At 44.9% G+C, this 18,018-nt stretch overlaps 1 protein-coding gene across 2 annotated transcripts; it reads left to right on the top strand.

Moving 5' to 3' along the window:
• The first annotated feature begins 498 nt into the window (after nucleotides 1–498).
• On the top strand, nucleotides 499–10,719 carry LOC104339954 (lysosomal acid lipase/cholesteryl ester hydrolase). 2 transcript variants are annotated; one of them, XM_086466341.1, is made up of 9 exons: nucleotides 499–630; nucleotides 3,112–3,226; nucleotides 3,464–3,662; nucleotides 4,428–4,537; nucleotides 5,410–5,546; nucleotides 6,480–6,620; nucleotides 7,603–7,674; nucleotides 8,945–9,013; nucleotides 10,486–10,719. In XM_086466341.1, exons 1-9 carry the CDS (start codon nucleotides 499–501, stop codon nucleotides 10,717–10,719), a joined length of 1,209 nt encoding a protein of 402 aa, XP_086322467.1. The 2 variants fall into 2 exon arrangements, with proteins under 2 accessions (XP_086322467.1, XP_086322466.1); XM_086466340.1 differs by having other exon boundaries at nucleotides 3,112–3,236; nucleotides 3,444–3,662.
• Nucleotides 10,720–18,018: the final 7,299 nt, after the last annotated feature.

Raw genomic sequence — 18,018 nt, 5'->3', positions numbered from 1 at the left:
AGTCTGTTTTTATGACCTATTTCCTCTATGCTGATTACATATGTGGCTACAGGCAAAACACAGGGCACTAACTAGATAGACTGCACTCTACAATTTCTATTCAGAAAAGCTTCCCTGTGACCATCAGTCAACCGCTAAAACCCATGAAAATGCAGTCTTTCCTCCAGGTAGACAAGACACATATTTATAATAGGGAGGACTATACGTGACAGAGAAAGGAAGGAACTCATGGCACACACTAGTACCAACATCTTAAAAGCACATATCCCTGAGCTGGTTCCATGTCCTCCTGGAGCCTTTGACTCACTCCTGGCCCCTGTTAAACAGCGTGAGCTGCAGACAGTCCCTCCTCACACAGGTACTTATTCTGGTAGCCCCTGGGGAACAGACCTGGGGCAACCTTCAGGACACTCCCCACTTGGGTCTTCCTGTGGAATTCCACACCACACTCTTCCTAACGCAAACACCCCTGCATGTGCTCTTTCACACAGCCCCAAGATGTGGTGCCTCCTCATGCTGCTCTGCTCCCAAGGAATTGCCTTTTCAGCAGGATTCACAACACCCTCCACTCTGAATTCAGACACCAGCCAGTATAGGAAGACTCGCAACCCCGAATGCTTTATGAACGTTGTAAGTTGGGTCACTTTCTCTCCCTTTCTCTCTAAAGCATCTCTCCAAGTACCACTACCACTGCCCCATCACTGACAGTCCCTGCCAGGAGCCTAAGAAGGGCCCTTCCACACTTCCCGTTTTCTAAACTAGCGTTTTCCAGAACCACTGCACTAGAGTCACCGCTGCAATGAGGGCTGGCTGAATGTGCCAGGCACAGAAGTGACCCTTGCACATTGTGTAAGGACAGACACGTAGCGCTGCAATCGAGCATGTCGGCTACTACTTTTGGCTCCAAGGCCAGGCAACTCCCTAGAACCTCCTGAGGGCCACTGCAGATCCAGGCTACTGAATTTTGACTCCAGCAACACCACTCAGCCCTGGACTGTGGCAAGAGCACAGACTACACGCTCCAGTCCATACCAAACCAAACAACAGATTTCCACTGCCTGCGTTCAACCTAAACCCCAACAGATATATGATGAACATGAGGTGACACTTGTTTGCAGTCACCTTTCTCAACACATGTGGTATTTCAGGAAGAGTGCGAAGCTGGCAAGAGAACAAGGATCCCTCCAGCACTATGGTAGGGAGTACCAGCCTAGAAGAAACCTTGATCCTCCTACCCAAACAGTCTGAGCTGCCAGAGTGCTGGCTTCTACTCTCAAGGGAATCAAAGCCCTCCCCTTCTGTAACAACCTGTTTGCTCCAGACAGTGGCAAGGGAGGTTGAACGCTTCTTCAAACAGCAGATTCTCACTACACAAAGTAATCCAAGATGCCTTGCTCTGAATCACCAAAGATTTCCTCACAGTACATGCAAAATCAGGTGTAGGTGGTCTCATGTGTTCCTTAGTGACAGGAGCTCCACCCTTGTTTGCCTTGCCTGCATAGTTTGCCTAATCACACTTTGGCAAGAAAGGATTCATTATGGCCCAAACTCCATATCTTTTGGCACTGTCTCATACAGATACTGCTGCATGTTTACTCTCTAGAAAGTCACGATCTGTGTCAGCTTTGCAAAACACGACAAACTATCTCCCAAAATGTTAGTCACTCAATATAGTGCTGCTTTGTCCCATAATATGGGGTCAAACACCAGACAACTGTCACCTAAGCAGGTCTGAAGAAGACTGTGAGGCAACTCTTTACAAGACCTGTAATATTTATTCTCAGCCATGTGGCCAGGGGCCTTGCACTACCATGACAGAACAGCCCACATCCATACTGCTGTGCTTGGTTACCCTCCAAAGCAGGATGGCTTTATCTGAGCTGTTTAACAGCATCATCCCTGAAGTGTAAAAGAACAAAGACGCATCCAGGAAAAGTGATGGAGAGCATGGGGATGCTTGGGGAAAAGATACTCCCAGGACAATCCTAACACACAACAATGAAGCTGCAGGGTCCAGGAACAGTCTTATTTCCTGCACAGGTGGTCTCTGTCATCCTGCCACTCTTATAAGCCTGTGTAGTGCTTGGATACCAAGGCTACAGCAATTACTACCTAGCCCAAATCTAAGCAATATAGTGTATGTCAGGAAAGCTCCAAGTAAACTAGGTGCTTCTATACGATTAAACACAGCTTTTGGTATCTCAGTTTGAGAGATTGTTGTACTTTAACCCCTGCCATCATCTAAGCAACACACAGCTTCTCATTCACTCCCCCTCTGATGGGATGGGGAAGAAAATCAGAAAAATGAGAAAACTTGTGGGTTGAGATAAAGACAGTTTAATAAGCAAATGAAAACAAGGAATTCATTCACTACTGCCCATCGTCAGGCAGGTGTTCAGCCATCTCCGGGAAAGCAGGGCTCCATCATGTGTGATGGTTACTTGGGAAGAAAAACACCGTAACTCCAAACATCCCCCGTTTCTTCTTCTTCCCCCAGCTTTATAGGCTGAGCATGACGTCATATGGTATGGAATATCCCTTTGGTCAGTTGGGGTCAGCTGTCCCAGCTGTGTCCCCTCCCAGCTTCTTGTGCACCCCCAGTCTACTTGCTTGGTGTGAGAAGCAGAAAAGGCCTCGATGCTGTGTAAGCACTGCTCAGCAGTAACAAAAACATCCTTGAATTATCAATGCTGTTTCCAGCATAAATCCAAAACACAGACCCATATTAGCTACTATGAAGAAAATTAACTCTACTCCAGCCAAAACCAGCACAGAGATAGATACTGCATTAAAGAGCATACACAAATCACATCACATAAACACAGCTCAAGTGCTCTCACTTCCGTTCGCATCCTCCAGCCTCCATGGCCATGTTATAGCACATATCTGATCATCCTGGAAAGACAGAGGCATGGGTTCTGCTGTCCTGCAGGAATCTGGGTCCCTTCCTACCAGTACAATACAGAGCAGCAATACGTTATAGATATTCATCTTCCTGGCACGTTCTTGGTTAGCTTCACATTCCTGGACAGAAGCAGCCTCTGGACACCTTCTTCATCCATCTCTACAGTGTAAATGCATGTTAACAAGCTTTCCTCTGGCTTCCCACAGAGTGAAATTATCAGGTATCATGGATACCCCAGTGAGGAATACCAAGTTACCACGGAGGATGGATACATTCTTGGTGTTTTCAGAATTCCTGCTGGAAGGAACAGCCAAAATACAGGTGGGACACTGTTATAGGACATGAGGGAAGTCTGAGAGCCAGCTCTTACATGGGTCCCTCTTTGCACATGCAATGGCGTGTTCCACACCTCTCCATCTCAGCAAGAGCACCTAGTCAGGAATGTGGCCCGAATCGTGTACATACGTTAAAAAACTCCTGCAAAACCAGACTCTGCACCCCAGAGTTAACTACACATTATTTACTACTACAGCATAAGAAAACTCTCTTCTTTTTCAGGGAAAAAGCCTGCAGTCTTGCTACACCATGGTACTTTAGGCGATGCTACCCATTGGATTTCTAACCTGCCCAACAACAGCCTAGGCTTCATCCTTGCAGATGCTGGCTATGATGTCTGGTTGGGAAACAGCCGAGGAGACACCTGGTCTTTAAAACACAAGACCCTTAAGCCCTGCCAGAAAGCATTCTGGCAGTTCAGGTACTCTGTGGAGAAAGAATTACTGAGGAAAGCAACTTTCAGGGGACTAGCAAGATTGGGCAGTTAATACTGGGATGCAGAACCTTTCCTTTTCTCATTATATGAAAAAATGCTTTCTGGATTATACGAAAACCCTGCTGGTTTTCATATAATCTGACTTCAAGTGGGACATGCAACATCTAAGGAGACTAGACCAACTCTTTTCCCCATATGCAGCCACTTCTGAGCATGTCAGGGGGTCATAAAAAGAGCTTGGCTAAATGATCTGGACAGGTCTTTCTGGAATCAGCATGTACAGAAGCAAAGCTGGAAATACACAGGTCACCTTTGTCCATACACTGGGGGCTTCCAAAACTGGGGGGCATCTGTAACCTTGAAGTCTCCCACCAGATACCATGTCCCAAGTGCAGTCAGGAGAGAAGGCTGCTCAGCTCAGTCTAGAAACCTAATCTATCACAACTGATGTTAACTGAGAGAGAAATATTTTTTGTAACCCATGCTGCTGAAAGCAGTGATGAAACCCACTTCTGCAAGAGCCTCAGCCAACAGACAAAACCGGCACCTTTGCAGAGGGCCCAAGGCATCAGGCAGCCTGCCAGTACAGCTGCATTCCTCTATCCCCTTCCCCAACTCAAGCAAGAATGCAGACAAAGCACGCAACCTCATCATTCAATGAGTCCTGCTTGGTGCAATGAATAAATATGGCATTAACTCACACTGTGATAGCTGAATTATCTGCTAGCTTTTTGTGTTTCTCCCCTGTAGCTTCGATGAGATAGGTAAATATGATATTCCAGCAGAGCTGTACTTCATCATGAATAAAACTGGACAGAAGGATGTATACTATGTTGGTCACTCAGAGGCTTCAACTGCAGGTAATGTTAGTACTGCCTGGGTACAAAACAGTGTTAGTGTTTATGATTCATACATAAGATCTGTGAGTAGATTTTGAGATGTATGCCATGGTGTACTATTGCCCTTTTACAAAAATAAACTCAAAAACAGAGGAGAGAATGGGGGGAAGTGGCATGTGCCCACATTCTTATACAATTGTTTTCCTTTCTTCTCATATGTGCGTTCTAAGGGTCTTTTTGCAGAACAAATAATTCAGGCCAAGACATCACTGTCTTTAGATATCCATGTTTTAGGCAACCAGTTAAAGTTCCCACCAAATCCATCAGTGGAGAAATTCAGACATGATCAGAAACCAGGATGAGATGCAGCCTTTTGGGGTTTTCTTCCTTCCTTTTTTCCCCATGCTTTTCCTTTACGTGTGCATTCACTCTAACTCAAGTTTGCGCTTAGTTATAAGTGAAAACTCTGTTCTTAGTCTTCAGATATTTATTGTATTACTGCTTGCCTGCATAAACATATAAAGTCTTTTAGAGATTGCAAGCTGAAAACCTCATTATTTTATTAAAGTTTGGGGAACTTTAAAGGGAATTTGAATGAAGAAAATATGGTTAATGCATTTTATCCCCCAAAAATGGCCTTAACACAAAATTGTTTGTTCTGAGAATATCAGTATCCGGACATGCTCTAACGAACCTTTATCCTTAGAATGAACCCTGTCTCCCAAACAAAAGTTTCAAGAATCAAACACTTTCCTTAGGTCTGCAGCACAGAAACAGACAATAGCCAGTGGGCTGCTAATCTAGTCTCATTTCTTTGCTGCCTACTGCTTTTTTATTTATTTGGTCTGTGGAGATCTCTTCACTAATTTGACTTGTGTCTTCTGTGTTTGCAGGCTTCATAGCATTTTCTGCTTATCCTGAGTTGGCTCAAAGGGTTAAAGTGTTCTTTGCTTTGGGACCAGTAGCCACAATCACATATGCCACCAGTTCTCTGGTAACATTTGCACGTCTTCCCCAGTCACTGATTAGGGTACGTCATTCCTCTTTCTAAAAGACATCATTGTCTGCTTTGTCTGTACTGGACTCACTCAACCTGAGTTGATTTTAAGAGGGTGATGAGTTAAGAATTAATTCAGCGCATTGGAATGCTGACAGTGCTGGTAGACTTCAGACTTTCTGCAGAGTTTAGCTGAGAGGCTTGTTGCAGTATCTCTTTTGCAACTTCTTTAAGATAACAGGCATACACCATTATTTGTTTAAACGAAAAATTTTTGAAGGAAGCTCACAAATACCAGAATGAAAGGCGTCTAACAGTCTATTAAATCTAGCCTTAAGCACTAGCAGAAAACTACAAATAAGATATTTCACATCTTAATTTTATTAGACATGCAGTTCATTTATGCTTGAGAAATATTTACTTGTAAAATTATAAAGGAAACTTAAAGGAAAATACCTATTTCACACCAGAATTTGCCAATTTAATAGAATTTGCTAGGAATAGTGGAAATCCTGCATGCTATACTCTACATCAAACTGCAGGAGCACATCCTCTTTCTGTCCAAGCTGTACCCATTACACGGCTATAGAGCACACATCTGCTCCCTCTCTACTTAGCAGCAACACTCACAGTATAGTTTGTGCACCTGCCTGGAAGAATTATTAGGGCAAAAAGGGACTTCCTATACTCTGCAGTCATGAGCGCAGCCAACTGTCCTGTCTCACTGAGGTCAGTGCACTAAAACTGGATTGATAGTGACCTCCAGGACTCATGCCTAATAATAAGCAGCAGGAAGAACATGTGGCATGCTCTTGCGAAGAACAGATTTCAAAGGATACTGGGACAGCAAGCAGCTTCAGCAATTTGCATTAAGAGTCAAAGCTATTAGAGAAGAGGGAGTGACAGTTTTCTGCATGAAATAATCCTTCAACAAGGGAAAAAGTTTTGCACTTTTCCTTCCCTCAGGTACTGCTTGGCTGCAAAGGAGTTCTGCACCAGAATGAACTGCTGAAAGGGCCTCTAACACGAATCTGCAGATCTCTGGGAAAAGTTTGTGGCAGTTTCTTCAGCTACATAGCTGGGGACAAGATACAAAACCTGAATACGGTAAGCATATCCAAGAATATTGTAATACAAGTAAAGCTAAAGTAATTTTGAAGGAAAATATTTTTTCTGCCTTATGCCTATATATAGTTGCAGGGACATAGAGAAACGTGTCAGGGTTTTCAAGTAATGCCAACTAGAACCTCAGCTAACAAAGAGCTTGCAACCTGACACATTCAAATCACACAAGGAAGAAAGGCTGAATTCAGAATGCTCCCATCTTGCAATGATGTCCCTCAGTGTCTCCCCTTCTGGGGATAAGCCAAAGAAAAGTTGGACAGATACAAAAGGTTTTTAAAATGGACAAATGGATGGAGAAAGGTTTTTTTTTTCTTTTGCATGTTTCATATTTTCCTTCCTAAATAGGAAGACACTCAGACCATCTGAACACAGAGATTGTTTCTTTTTGGTCGCTACACAAGAAAACATTTTCAGCCAAAACTCAGAGCTGTTTCTTCACACTTCTCTCAATGGCAAGATCTCATTCCTTTACTCTGGCTTCTATCTTTTTTTCTTGCAGACCTTCCACATGTCTGTTCTCCAGTGGACTTATCTCTCATACTCAGACTATTTAATAAGTGTTCCCATAAAAAGCTCCCACACATATAGCCTCATTATGCTAGAGCAGACAGTCTGTTAACAATCCTCCTCTACCAGTTAAGCATATCACTATTTAAAAGCATCATACAAACTGTAGACATTGGGAAAAACAAAGGCCACACACACTCTCCAAATTACATTTTCCATATGACTAAGCACTAATATTGGAAAGAGTCTCCCAAAAGGATAAAATTCTATGTACTCATCCCTATCGTAAACTCACATATTTGAGTCTCTCCTCAACTTTCTTTTTGATATTTGAAGAATATAACCCTATTAAAATGAGGTTTTAACACAGCAGAAATACGTTGCTCAGATCCTTCACAGCTTTATTCTGTTACAACCCCAGACTGCTGCCTTTATAATATTTCTGCTTTCTCTCCAGAGTCGAATGGATACATACGTAGGACATTCCCCTGCTGGAACATCAGTACAGAACGTTATTCACTGGCATCAGGTATAACAGCGTACAGACATATGAACAGACTCTGTCTACTGCTTTTTATGCAACCAACAGCTTACAGAGAAGTCCAGAGGCAGTGGATCTGGGAAACTGCCTATCACATCTTCTCATGTGCTGCCATGAGCACCTGCCACAGAGGGAGCATTGTTGCCCATGGCTCACCAGGCCATTACCTGAATTGCCCCTTTGGTATCAGGCACTGAGATTTCCCCAGAGCACATCAGGACTCTGCAGGTTGGGCTCTAATGGCTTCCAGCCTTCATCTTTATTTATGAAGACATTTGCCTTGAAAGCTGCAGAAGTGAACGCAAGCACTTGGCAGGCAGTAGGACAACAGTGGAAATTTGAGCAGGCAGGGGATGATCCAGACAGAGAAGTGATCCAGGTTAAAGCTTTTCTCCCAGAGGGTTAATTGGAGCCTGAATCACCTCCCAAAGACAGTTAACCACACAAGGCTTCTGCTGGCATAAGTGGCACGTGGGGAAACTGCCTCTTCTGCTGGCATCTTACACCACTCTTGGACCTAAGCTTCTTCTGCTTATGCCCCAAATCAGACCAGGGCAAGAGAGTGTTGGCTCAGAAACACACACTGTATGTGCACAGAATTGTCGCCACTTCTGCCAACACTTAAGTATATGCATGTTCCTGCACACACCCCTGACTAAAATTCCCAGGATCCAGACCATCAGGACCCAGAGTCAGAAAACAGAGGCAAGCTAGCAGATTTCTAGCACAGTCTCAGTTATTTAAAGGTTTGAATTCAAAAAATACACACGTTTTCAGAAAGACAGATTAATCTTTTATTTTTTTTTCCTCTTAGACAAAGCACACTCAAGAAGAAAAAAGTTTACTGTTAAGCTAATCACACCATGCTCCCAATAGACAAACACCTGTAAGAAGTAAAGAGCCTCTGGAAATGTCGCCACTACTGTGAGCAGACCAGACAGAACTGACACACAAAAGACAAGATGTATAAGCAGAGATGTTATATTACACTAGGCTAGTAATAACCCTTACACATTCTAGACACTCAGGTCCTATTTTCATGTGACAATTGAACCCAATTCTGCATCACAAACAGGGACCCCAACTTTAGCTAAGATAGTCAAGCAAAATTTTAATAACGAAACATACCAAGGGTGGCTGAGGATCAGGAGAGAAAGTTAGCAAGGGGAAGGGTGATCACAGACAGGAAAACACCTCCTGCACTCTACTCTGTCTCTTAACACTTTCATTTTACCTGTCTTTGTTACAATATTAACAGCTAACACGTGCAGACCAATTTCAAGCTTATGACTATGGCTCTAAGGAAAACATGAAGAAGTACAACCAGGTAAGGCAATACAGTTTTCCTGAGAAAAATCAGGAATCCTCAGGTCCTGGCAACACTGAAAATAGAAAAATTCAGATTTTAGAACCTGGGAGTACTACAGAAAGGGGAAGAGAGTGATCTGAGGAAATGTTTCACTGAATCTAATACTCGTAAGTGTAAAAGTCTGTTCAGACAAGGCACAGACAGGTCCTTGCAGACAGCTAACAGAAGTTAGTTTTGCCTCCCCTGCTGATGCAGGGATGTGTCCAACGACATGTCAATTTACTTGCCATTCCCAAAAGGTTAAGAGCCACTTTCAAGTCCTAGGACTGGATGAGTATGGAGCTCTTCACTTCCTCAAAAATCCTAAAGGTCTGCCTTTCAGTTAAACACTAGACTCAGGTAGGGGAAAAAGTGGAAATATATACCTTGGTTTTGGAAAGCTACTTACCGCAAAAATAAAAGGGATGATTCAGTACAGCACGGTTGAGACTACTGCTGTGGTGAACTGATGTAGCCTGTACAGAAAAAAGGAAACAGGCAAAACTTGGTCTCTAGGAGCTTTGGTTACTGCCTAGTCAACACTGAGAAATGCTGTGCTCCTGAAACACTGATAACTTGCCTGACATTTTTTGAGATTTTGGTCAGATCCATTGACTTGTAGTGAGATTCTATGAATCAGGGAAGGTTATTTTATGGGTGATACATAATCTTTCAGGTGGAGAAAGACTCCAAAGATTTCTCAGACACCTTCCATCCACATGTATGGTCTTTAAACACTGAAGTTTAAATTTCTGAATGGGCAATGTTCTATTCCCAGTACTTTGGGTGGTTAGGAAACTGCCCAAAAAAGCAGTCAGCATGAAAAATAACAGAATCACTCTTAGGTAATCGGGGTAAATTTAAAAGCATCTTGTGCATGGTCCCTTACCACCTCATAGACAAATAACCATCCTGCATTAAGTCATTTGGCTCAGGCCTCAGAAAATCCTCATTCTACTCTTCCATGTTTCTTTGATTTCCTCTGTGATGACAGGCAGTAGCAACACTGTGACCTACAAAGAGTGTGTCAAGTGAAGTATGGAACAACGCAACTAAAAGTCTTTCACTCTGTGTCCAATAAAAGCATGAAGAGGACCCTACATAAGCTTAAAATGGGACACGCATGAACAACAACTCTACAGTCCTTGTCTGATAAACACAGACACTGCTCTTTCCATAGCCCCACCTCCAAAGGGCACAAGTAGGCGTCAAACTGCAGGACAACTCTCAGTCATGCATTAAGGAAAGACACAGGAATAGGATGGATCGTTCCCTTTCATGGTCAACAGGGAATGGGATTAGGGAAATAGATGCTAGGAGGGTGGCCTTCATCTTTACTGTTTTACTGTAGTGAGACCAGAAGGGAAAGAGAGGTGCTTTCACAGAATCCTTTCCCTAAACACAACTTCTGGTACAACAGCATCCACTCAGGTGTCCTCCTTTTCTTACAGTCTACTCCTCCTGCGTACAAGATAGAGAAGATAAGCACACCAATTGCTGTTTGGAGCGGTGGACTTGACAAATTTGCAGATCCAAAAGACATGGCAAAGCTACTTCCTCGGATTACTAATCTCATTTACCATGAGCATTTTCCTGCTTGGGGACATCTTGATTTTGTCTGGGGCCTTGATGCGACTGAGAAAATGTATTGGAAAATCATTGAACTAATAGCAGAACACCCTTAAAGCTTCACACAAGGAATTAATCCAGTAAAAATCTCAAAGATATCTCTTTAGCAGTAGAATATGAGTATAGGGATTGGCATACAGGTTTACAAACCACTGTTCATTGGTTTGCAATTTTTTATGCTGTTTTCCATGATGTTACATTATTTTGGTGACTGTAGTCTCTCAAAAGAAGTTGAAGTACATGGAGGTGACTGATGAAAATACAAACATATTAGAAAGAACACTTCAAGGATCACTTAGTTTGGAAGATTTTAGCTTTTATAGGACTGATTCTGGCATAACTAAGATTTCATTTTCTCTTCTTTTGTAGATCAATATTGCATATTCCACTTGAGACAGAGGTGTTATCCCGTGAAAACCCAAAAATGGGAGATATTAATTTCTCTGTTGAAGTATTACTATCTTTGTTTAAATTAAATCATCTATCCTCTTGACAGAGTGTTTTGCCTGTTTTCCTCCTCTCACATTACCAACAGCAACACGCTTGATCCAAAACACCTCTGCTGTAAGACTACCCTGGCATCTAAGCAGATAGCAATTGGCTTTAATGGCCCAAATACCAAGGATTCCAACAGCAGAAAGCCTATGTCAGAGAGAAATCACTTGATGGTTGGACAGCTACAAATACTCGATTACCCTCGCTTACCCTCACACTAACTAATGGTTTGTTAAGCCCCTTACTACAAAAAGCACAACTGTCCTTGTGCTCATAACCTGGCAACTGAGGATTGAGGAGATGCAGACACAGCAGCAGCCTGCACACAAAGGACGACAGCATCCATCTCAAGAAATATTCCTGGAACTGACTAGTAAAGCAGTTGTTTCAAGTTCTTCTAGCTTCTCAGTTCACTATGTTAGTGTATCCCACTTGCTCACGCACAAGATTATTCCAGGAGGTGAAAGATCACATTAAAGTATTTATCATTACAGGGCAAGACAGGTAGCTCAGGCACTGTGAGTGTTCCTGGGTGGGGGCTTAATCCCAGATTGCTCAATCAAGACTGGTGGCAAATGAAACCTATTTGATGATAATCTGGGAGACAGATATCAATGTACAAGCAAAACGTGTTTGTCTCATGCAATATAGAAAACACATGCTAAGGAGATGATGACACATGTTCTCTAGCAGCCTATGGTACTATTGAGAACTGAGCTCACAACTTCTGGAGATGTTCACAGTCCAAGACACAGAGATCATGAAGTGGCTACTCTCACACCACATTTATAAACCCCAATGTCCTGAAACCAAGAGAACTCAGAATAGACCTAGCCCACCTCCTTAACATAGCAGGGCAGATCTGACACAGGCACATCAAACATCACACCCAATACAAACACGAGCTCTAGGTCTGAAGGGAGGGCGAGCAGGACCAAGTTCCAGCTTAGGTAAAGAGAAAGCGATCACCTCTTTGAACTGTCTGGCAGCAAAGCCCTCCACCTCTGCTCTCACTCACACTTCTGCAGCACCACCAAACATTTAGACAAGATGCACATGATGAACCTGACAGAGTGACGCTGCACAAAACATATGATGGAAGGGAGGAAAAACAGAATCGCAACACCAAACTCCTTCTGCCCTCACCAGTGGTGCCTTTTCCCTGTCGCAGTATCAGGGCTAACCATGACCTAACTCAGATTGCCCATGAGCCAGAGCACATGGCTGTGCCTGACTGAAGAACGCAATGGAGAGGCATGGGGGACTGTCTTTTCTGGGAGATGAATGAAGGGGGATCTAGCAGTTCCTCAAAACCTGTTGGTGTAGACATAGGTCGAGAGCAAGTTCACTCAGCTTGGAAGCAGCCACCAAGGGACACTCCAGGACATCAAGTTCAAACTTCTCTAGAGGGCCTTCCTGTGCTGTACAAGAAGAACCAGCCACAGACACACCCTGCAAGAGGTTACAGCGAAGCATTCAGGTCAAGCGTAGGAAAGAATGTAACATGCAGTGTCTTCCAGACCAAGCACCGAAATCAGCCTAATGTTCAACCTAGCATCACCTCCAACCTGAGTTTTACGAAGGACTGCCAAATTCTCTAATGGAAGACAATTCCCAAATGCCGATCAGACAGACTTTCCACTTGCCAGAGTTTCCTGCAACCAAACACATAGTCCTGGAACAGCCAGTGTCTGGACAACAGGAACCCTCACCCCTCACACTTCCCCTCAGAAGACTGTTAGCTACCTGCACAACATCCTTGCAGCAATATAAGGGTCCCTTGCACCTCTTCTTCAGGATGAGATTAACTCAGGAGCTCCACTGAGCATAGAGAAATCCCTCCATGGCATAGAGACTGTATTTTATAACACTTTCAGGCAAACTCAGTGAAAAACTGATGTTGCATGAAAAATCCAAGATTACAAGGTGTTAGAAAGAATGGGGTTTTTTTGCTTGCCCAAATCAGTCCTTCCTGTTCTTAAAGCCAGGACCAAGATCTGTTGCCCCACACCACAGCCACCAGCACCAAGAGCGGTACTTCAAGGCTGGGGTGCCAAGCACCCAGAACAGCCACACACACAAGAAGAAGAAAGGAAATGCCCTTACCATGCCTGGAGGCACAGGATGAGCTAAATCAGTATCTTAGACCACATCGAGACTTCCGTGTCCAGCTTTGGGCCTCAGGAAAGACATCAACATGATCAACGTCTGCTGAGCAAGTTCAGCAGAAGGCCACCAAGATGGTCATCCAAACTTATGGAGCAACTGCTATGTTGGCTAGACACTCCCAGCAGAGATCTGGGCCACCCCACAGCACAGTACTGCACTGCACTGCACTGCCTCCTCAGAAACCCAGGCTGACAGCCTCTTTTCCTACTGCAACCCCCTACCTCCTCTGCCTTAGGGGAAGAAGTCCCCCCTTCTCCAGTGATCATCGCTTCCCTGGTACCACAGCCCCATACTGACCACCACACCTTCATTTCAACCTTCCTCCTGTTCCTCCTTACCCATAGGCACCTTCCTCAGCAACAGTGCTAATTGCATTTCCCCTCAGCTAGCCCTAGCACCCGAGGTGTGGGTTAGCCCAGTGGAGGCCAGCTCGCCCACCGGTACCCAAGCGGGTACGGGCGGGCTTAAGCAATGGCTGGACCGACGCCAGCAACGCGGAGGGGACACACGCCAGGGACAACCCACCCCTTGGCCCCCTCCGCCTACGCGAGGCGCCTCCCGCGCCGCCGCCGCCGCTTGCTCCCGCCCTCCCGGGCAGCCGCCGGGCTGCAACGGCGGCCCCGTACACGCGGCGGCGCCCGCGGCCGCCGGGCTCCAGCTGCGGCGGACCCCGCGGCGCAGAGCGGGCCGCGGCCACGCCGCTCGCCCCGGCGCCGCGCAGGCTCCTCCCTTCGCCCCGCACCGCAACCTGGGCCGGCTGCGGCGGCGCAAGGCGCTCAGCTCGGCTCGGCCCGGCTCCTCTCCTCTCCGCGGTGCCGCCGGCACCTGCCGCCCTTGCGCAGGGCGCCCGGGGCACCGAGTCCCGGCAGGAGGCCCAGGCCGCCCCGCCGCCCCTCGCTTTGTCTCCAGCACCGGCCACCGGGGCCGCGAGAACCGGTAAGCAGCCGTCGCCTTCCCCGTTCTGAGGAGCGCCGGGCAGGGAGCTGTGCTGGCCGCTGCCTCTCCGCCTCCATCCCGCTGCTCTGCGCCAATGGTCCCTGCGGGCACAGGGAGAAAGGGGTGGCGCCGCGCCGTGCGCTGCCCCTTCCGGGGCCGGGGAGCGGCGGGAGCCGTGGCCGGTACGAGCTCCATCAGCTCCGCTGCCTTGGCGAGTGTCCCCGGTGCGCGTCGGTCCGGCCCGCCCCGCCCCCGCCCCGGGCGTCAGGTGCCGCGTCCCCGGGAGGCCCGTCGGGAATCGTCCTCCTCCGGGCAGGGCGGCACTTGGCGAACGAGCGGCCGCCGGCGGGTGCGCGTTGGGGCGCGGAGGAGAGAGGGAGCCGCTCCTGGTGCGTGGGCGCAGCGTGGGCGTCGCGTCTCACCGGCCGCTCCGGGGGGGGGGGGGGGGCGCGGGTGGGTGAAGCTGCTGATTTCACTGCGCCTACCAAAACAGGGGATTACGGTGTGGTGGGGAGCAGAGTTCAGAACGTTATCATGTTTGAGAGAGAAATCAAACTTATAACACTACTCTAGTTTGAAATAATATACATGTACATGTGAAAGTTTATCATTGGAACAGAAAGTGAAAAAACGTTAAAAAAAAAAAAAAAAAAAAAAGAAGAAGAAATTGTGTTTGCTGAGCATCTGCAAGTCTCTCAAAAGCTGTTTCTGCTCATGTACCTACCTCATTCTGACCTTTGTAGGATCTAAGGTGTCCCGCCGAAGTGCACCGAGGAATGTAATTCACTTCTCTCACACTTGGGTGCACAGCCTCTTCTGGGAGAATTCCTCTTGGTTTGTAATTCTTTTTATTTAATATGCACATGGCTCTGAATGCTTGTCTGAGAAGTCACGGGCAGGAAAAAACCTACCACCAAAAGTGGTGAGATTATGAGGTCTTGGATGGACTGTAGTTCCCAGGGAGTTCATTCCTCAGGCAAAGACCAGCTTTGAGAAAGTCCTGTCTTCGCAGGAGTGGGTTTTCTCCTCATTGCAGGCTAAAGTGGTTGGCTGTCCAAGGCAGTAGGTAGCATATATTTGATAAATTGCCTTAGGCCGCCAGTCCTAGAAAACAGCATAGGGACTCGGAACTTCATTAAGTGTTCCTAGGAGAATGGAGTCCAGGTTTGTTGTGGGTGTTGCTGAGGCAATATGTCATGTTACTCTGCAACAGCTGGATTTTCTGACTTGCATTTCTGCCTGGTATATTGCATGTCTAGGTGCTAAAGGTGTGAATAACTAAACCAAAGGCCAGTGTTGACAAGTCCAGAGTTTCATAGATCATAGGAGAGTGTAAGAAGCAGTCTCCTCAAATTCTGTGTAATTCTGTAGGCGCATTTTTCATAGTTACGTTTTTTTAATGGTAGTTTAAATGGCTGTGAGTGCAGGGGTGTGTATTTTTTTGTATTATATTTAAAAGTAGCCTTCAGTGTATTGATCAATCCTGCAATCGTGTATTACTGATATTGCTATGGGGATACTGTGAAGGCATTTCTCGTGAGGTTTTCTTTATGTGCATGAAGTATGCTCAAGGTCAGGCCTTAAGACGTTTCCTGGAAGTTAATCATCAAGCTGAGGAAAAGTATAGCTCAAGGTGAAGGGGTGTCATGAAATCTCCAACTGCTGAGGGAGTGGCAAGGTGACTTATGCATGAAGACACTGAGAAAATGCTGTGTAAAAATAAATATTTGGTCTCGGTGTGCCGGACTTGTATGCATAATGGGTTTTTTTCCTGTTCTTATCTGACTCCTGAGATTTTATTTCCCTATCAAAGGTTACATTTCCAGTTTGAGTTCTGAAACTTAGTTTGCTGCTGTGTAGTGAAAGTCTTTGTCTATTTCATTTTAATAAATAATTAACATTTCAATTGCCGTGCCAGAAAACATGTTTTCTGTTCATAGTTTCCATTGTAAGTAGAAGTTTCAGTCTGTGAAAGCAAATGATCTTGCTTGTACAGTTCCTGAATGATCCGTGTGTAGTGGCTTAGTGCTGCTGTTCCATAGGCATCCCGTTTAAAAAAATCCAGCATTTTCAGTCTCACACAGATGATGGTACCTCATGGTAACACTGTGAGTCAGGCACCTGCTCAGACACAACCCTTTGCCTACCACTTCCTGCTGGCAGCTCTAGATGACTCACAGTCGGTACACAACAAATGGAACTGCATGAGGGAATCTGTGGGCTCACTACATAATCAGGGTAGAAAGTATCTTCCTCTTTTAGCATCTCTGAACCACTGTCAAAAGGAAATGTCTAGCTCTCTCCAGTGATATAGAAAGGAGCTTGGATAGGCTGCAGAGGTTGTTGGACTCGTCCTGAAGGGAAAAGCAAATAATTTGGAAATAGACTCAAAGGTAGTCTGTGCATAGCTCCGCTGGGATGAATAGCCTGTTGGTCTGCAAGTGTATAAAATGTTAGCCACAAATCATTGTGCTCAGCTTTGATGTTCTGGATAGTTGAGCTGACTTTCAAGCAGCCCTATGATCTGACTGTGTTACAGTCAGTGCTGTCATAAAACATGTGCTTGCCATTGTCAATCTTAGCAAACTTAAAAAAGAGAAATTAAATATTGTAACTATCCAAGTAGTAAAAAAATGCTCTAAAGCACACTGGATTCTTGTAGACCTAGATGTTCCTAGTTTGTTTTTTTTCCCATCTGCTGATAGCATGCGGTATCCTGAATCATCTAGGATAGGCCAGGAGGTAAAAGACTTCATTAGGAAATCAACTAATTGTATTATCTTAATATAAACCTCGCACTGCAGAAACATGCTAGATTAACTGGTGGTTATTTGTACTGGTTGACCACACTCCATCCTGTAGGTAATATTACTAACAGTTTTTTTACCTGCACTTTGCTTACTTAACCGTTAGTGTACAAATCAGTCAGAAACCATTGAACTAATGCTCCAAATTGTTTTTTCTAGATGAGACCACAAGACAAGCTTCATTCTTTATAGGCAATTTAATAGACATCAGATGAACTGTGAATTTGTATGTCAAAAGTGTCAACTAAATTAATTTTCTTTTTTTTTTTTTTTTGTCGCCTACATTATGAACAACAAGAAGTAAGACAGAATAGGAATTTTTCACCAGATAGAAATTGATTGTTGCAACCAGTTACTCACCCAGTTAGCAAATGCCCATATTAGAAGTTATGGAGTCTGAAAGCATTATAAAATTAGGCATCAAACCTTGCCAGAAAAATCATTACCTTTTATCGGAAGAACAGGAACATTTTTAACCCTTCTATCCTAGTGCAACTTTGCCTCTGAGACAAATAGGGCTACAGGCAGAAAAATCTGTGAAACCTGAAGATTTACAAGGAATCATGCTTTCTTTGTTTCTTGGAAGTCTGTGAAGTGTTGCAGACCTCTGTGCTGATTTTAGCCTCTCATTCGTTTCCCTTGGCAACACAGCTTCTTGTCTTCATGGTGAAAGTGAGTTTTATCAGTGTTGTTATGTATTGCAGGTATCTCTTTTCTCAGTATTTCATCTGAACCATCAAAGAACAAATAACAACAGCAATTTCTTTTATTTTTGCCCTCTTCTGGCTTACTGTGCCCTGGCACACTAATTTTGATGGGGGGTGGTTGTGCATTTCCTAAAATAAGGAAATGGCACTGTTTTTCTACATCACGTCTAGAACATCCTTTTAGTGGGTCACTGGAAAGATACTGTTCTGTGTTGCGTAAGTATATTTCAGTGACTGCCGA

This window comes from Leptosomus discolor, chromosome 6, assembly GCF_034619465.1.
Source record: "Leptosomus discolor isolate bLepDis1 chromosome 6, bLepDis1.hap2, whole genome shotgun sequence".
NCBI lineage: Eukaryota > Metazoa > Chordata > Aves > Leptosomiformes > Leptosomidae > Leptosomus > Leptosomus discolor.
The sequence above is the reverse complement of the archived record's forward strand: the minus strand, read 5'-3'. Positions and strand labels throughout refer to the sequence as shown.

Excerpts from the sequence above, each read along its gene's own strand:
- LOC104339954 (XM_086466340.1), top strand. The coding sequence starts at position 499 with ATGTGGTGCCTCCTCATGCTGCTCTGCTCCCAAGGAATTGCCTTTTCA. Across the intron at positions 3,663-4,427 it reads AAAGCATTCTGGCAGTTCAG|CTTCGATGAGATAGGTAAAT; the intron begins GTACTCTGTGGA and ends TCTCCCCTGTAG. Across the intron at positions 7,675-8,944 it reads ACGTTATTCACTGGCATCAG|CTAACACGTGCAGACCAATT; the intron begins GTATAACAGCGT and ends CAATATTAACAG.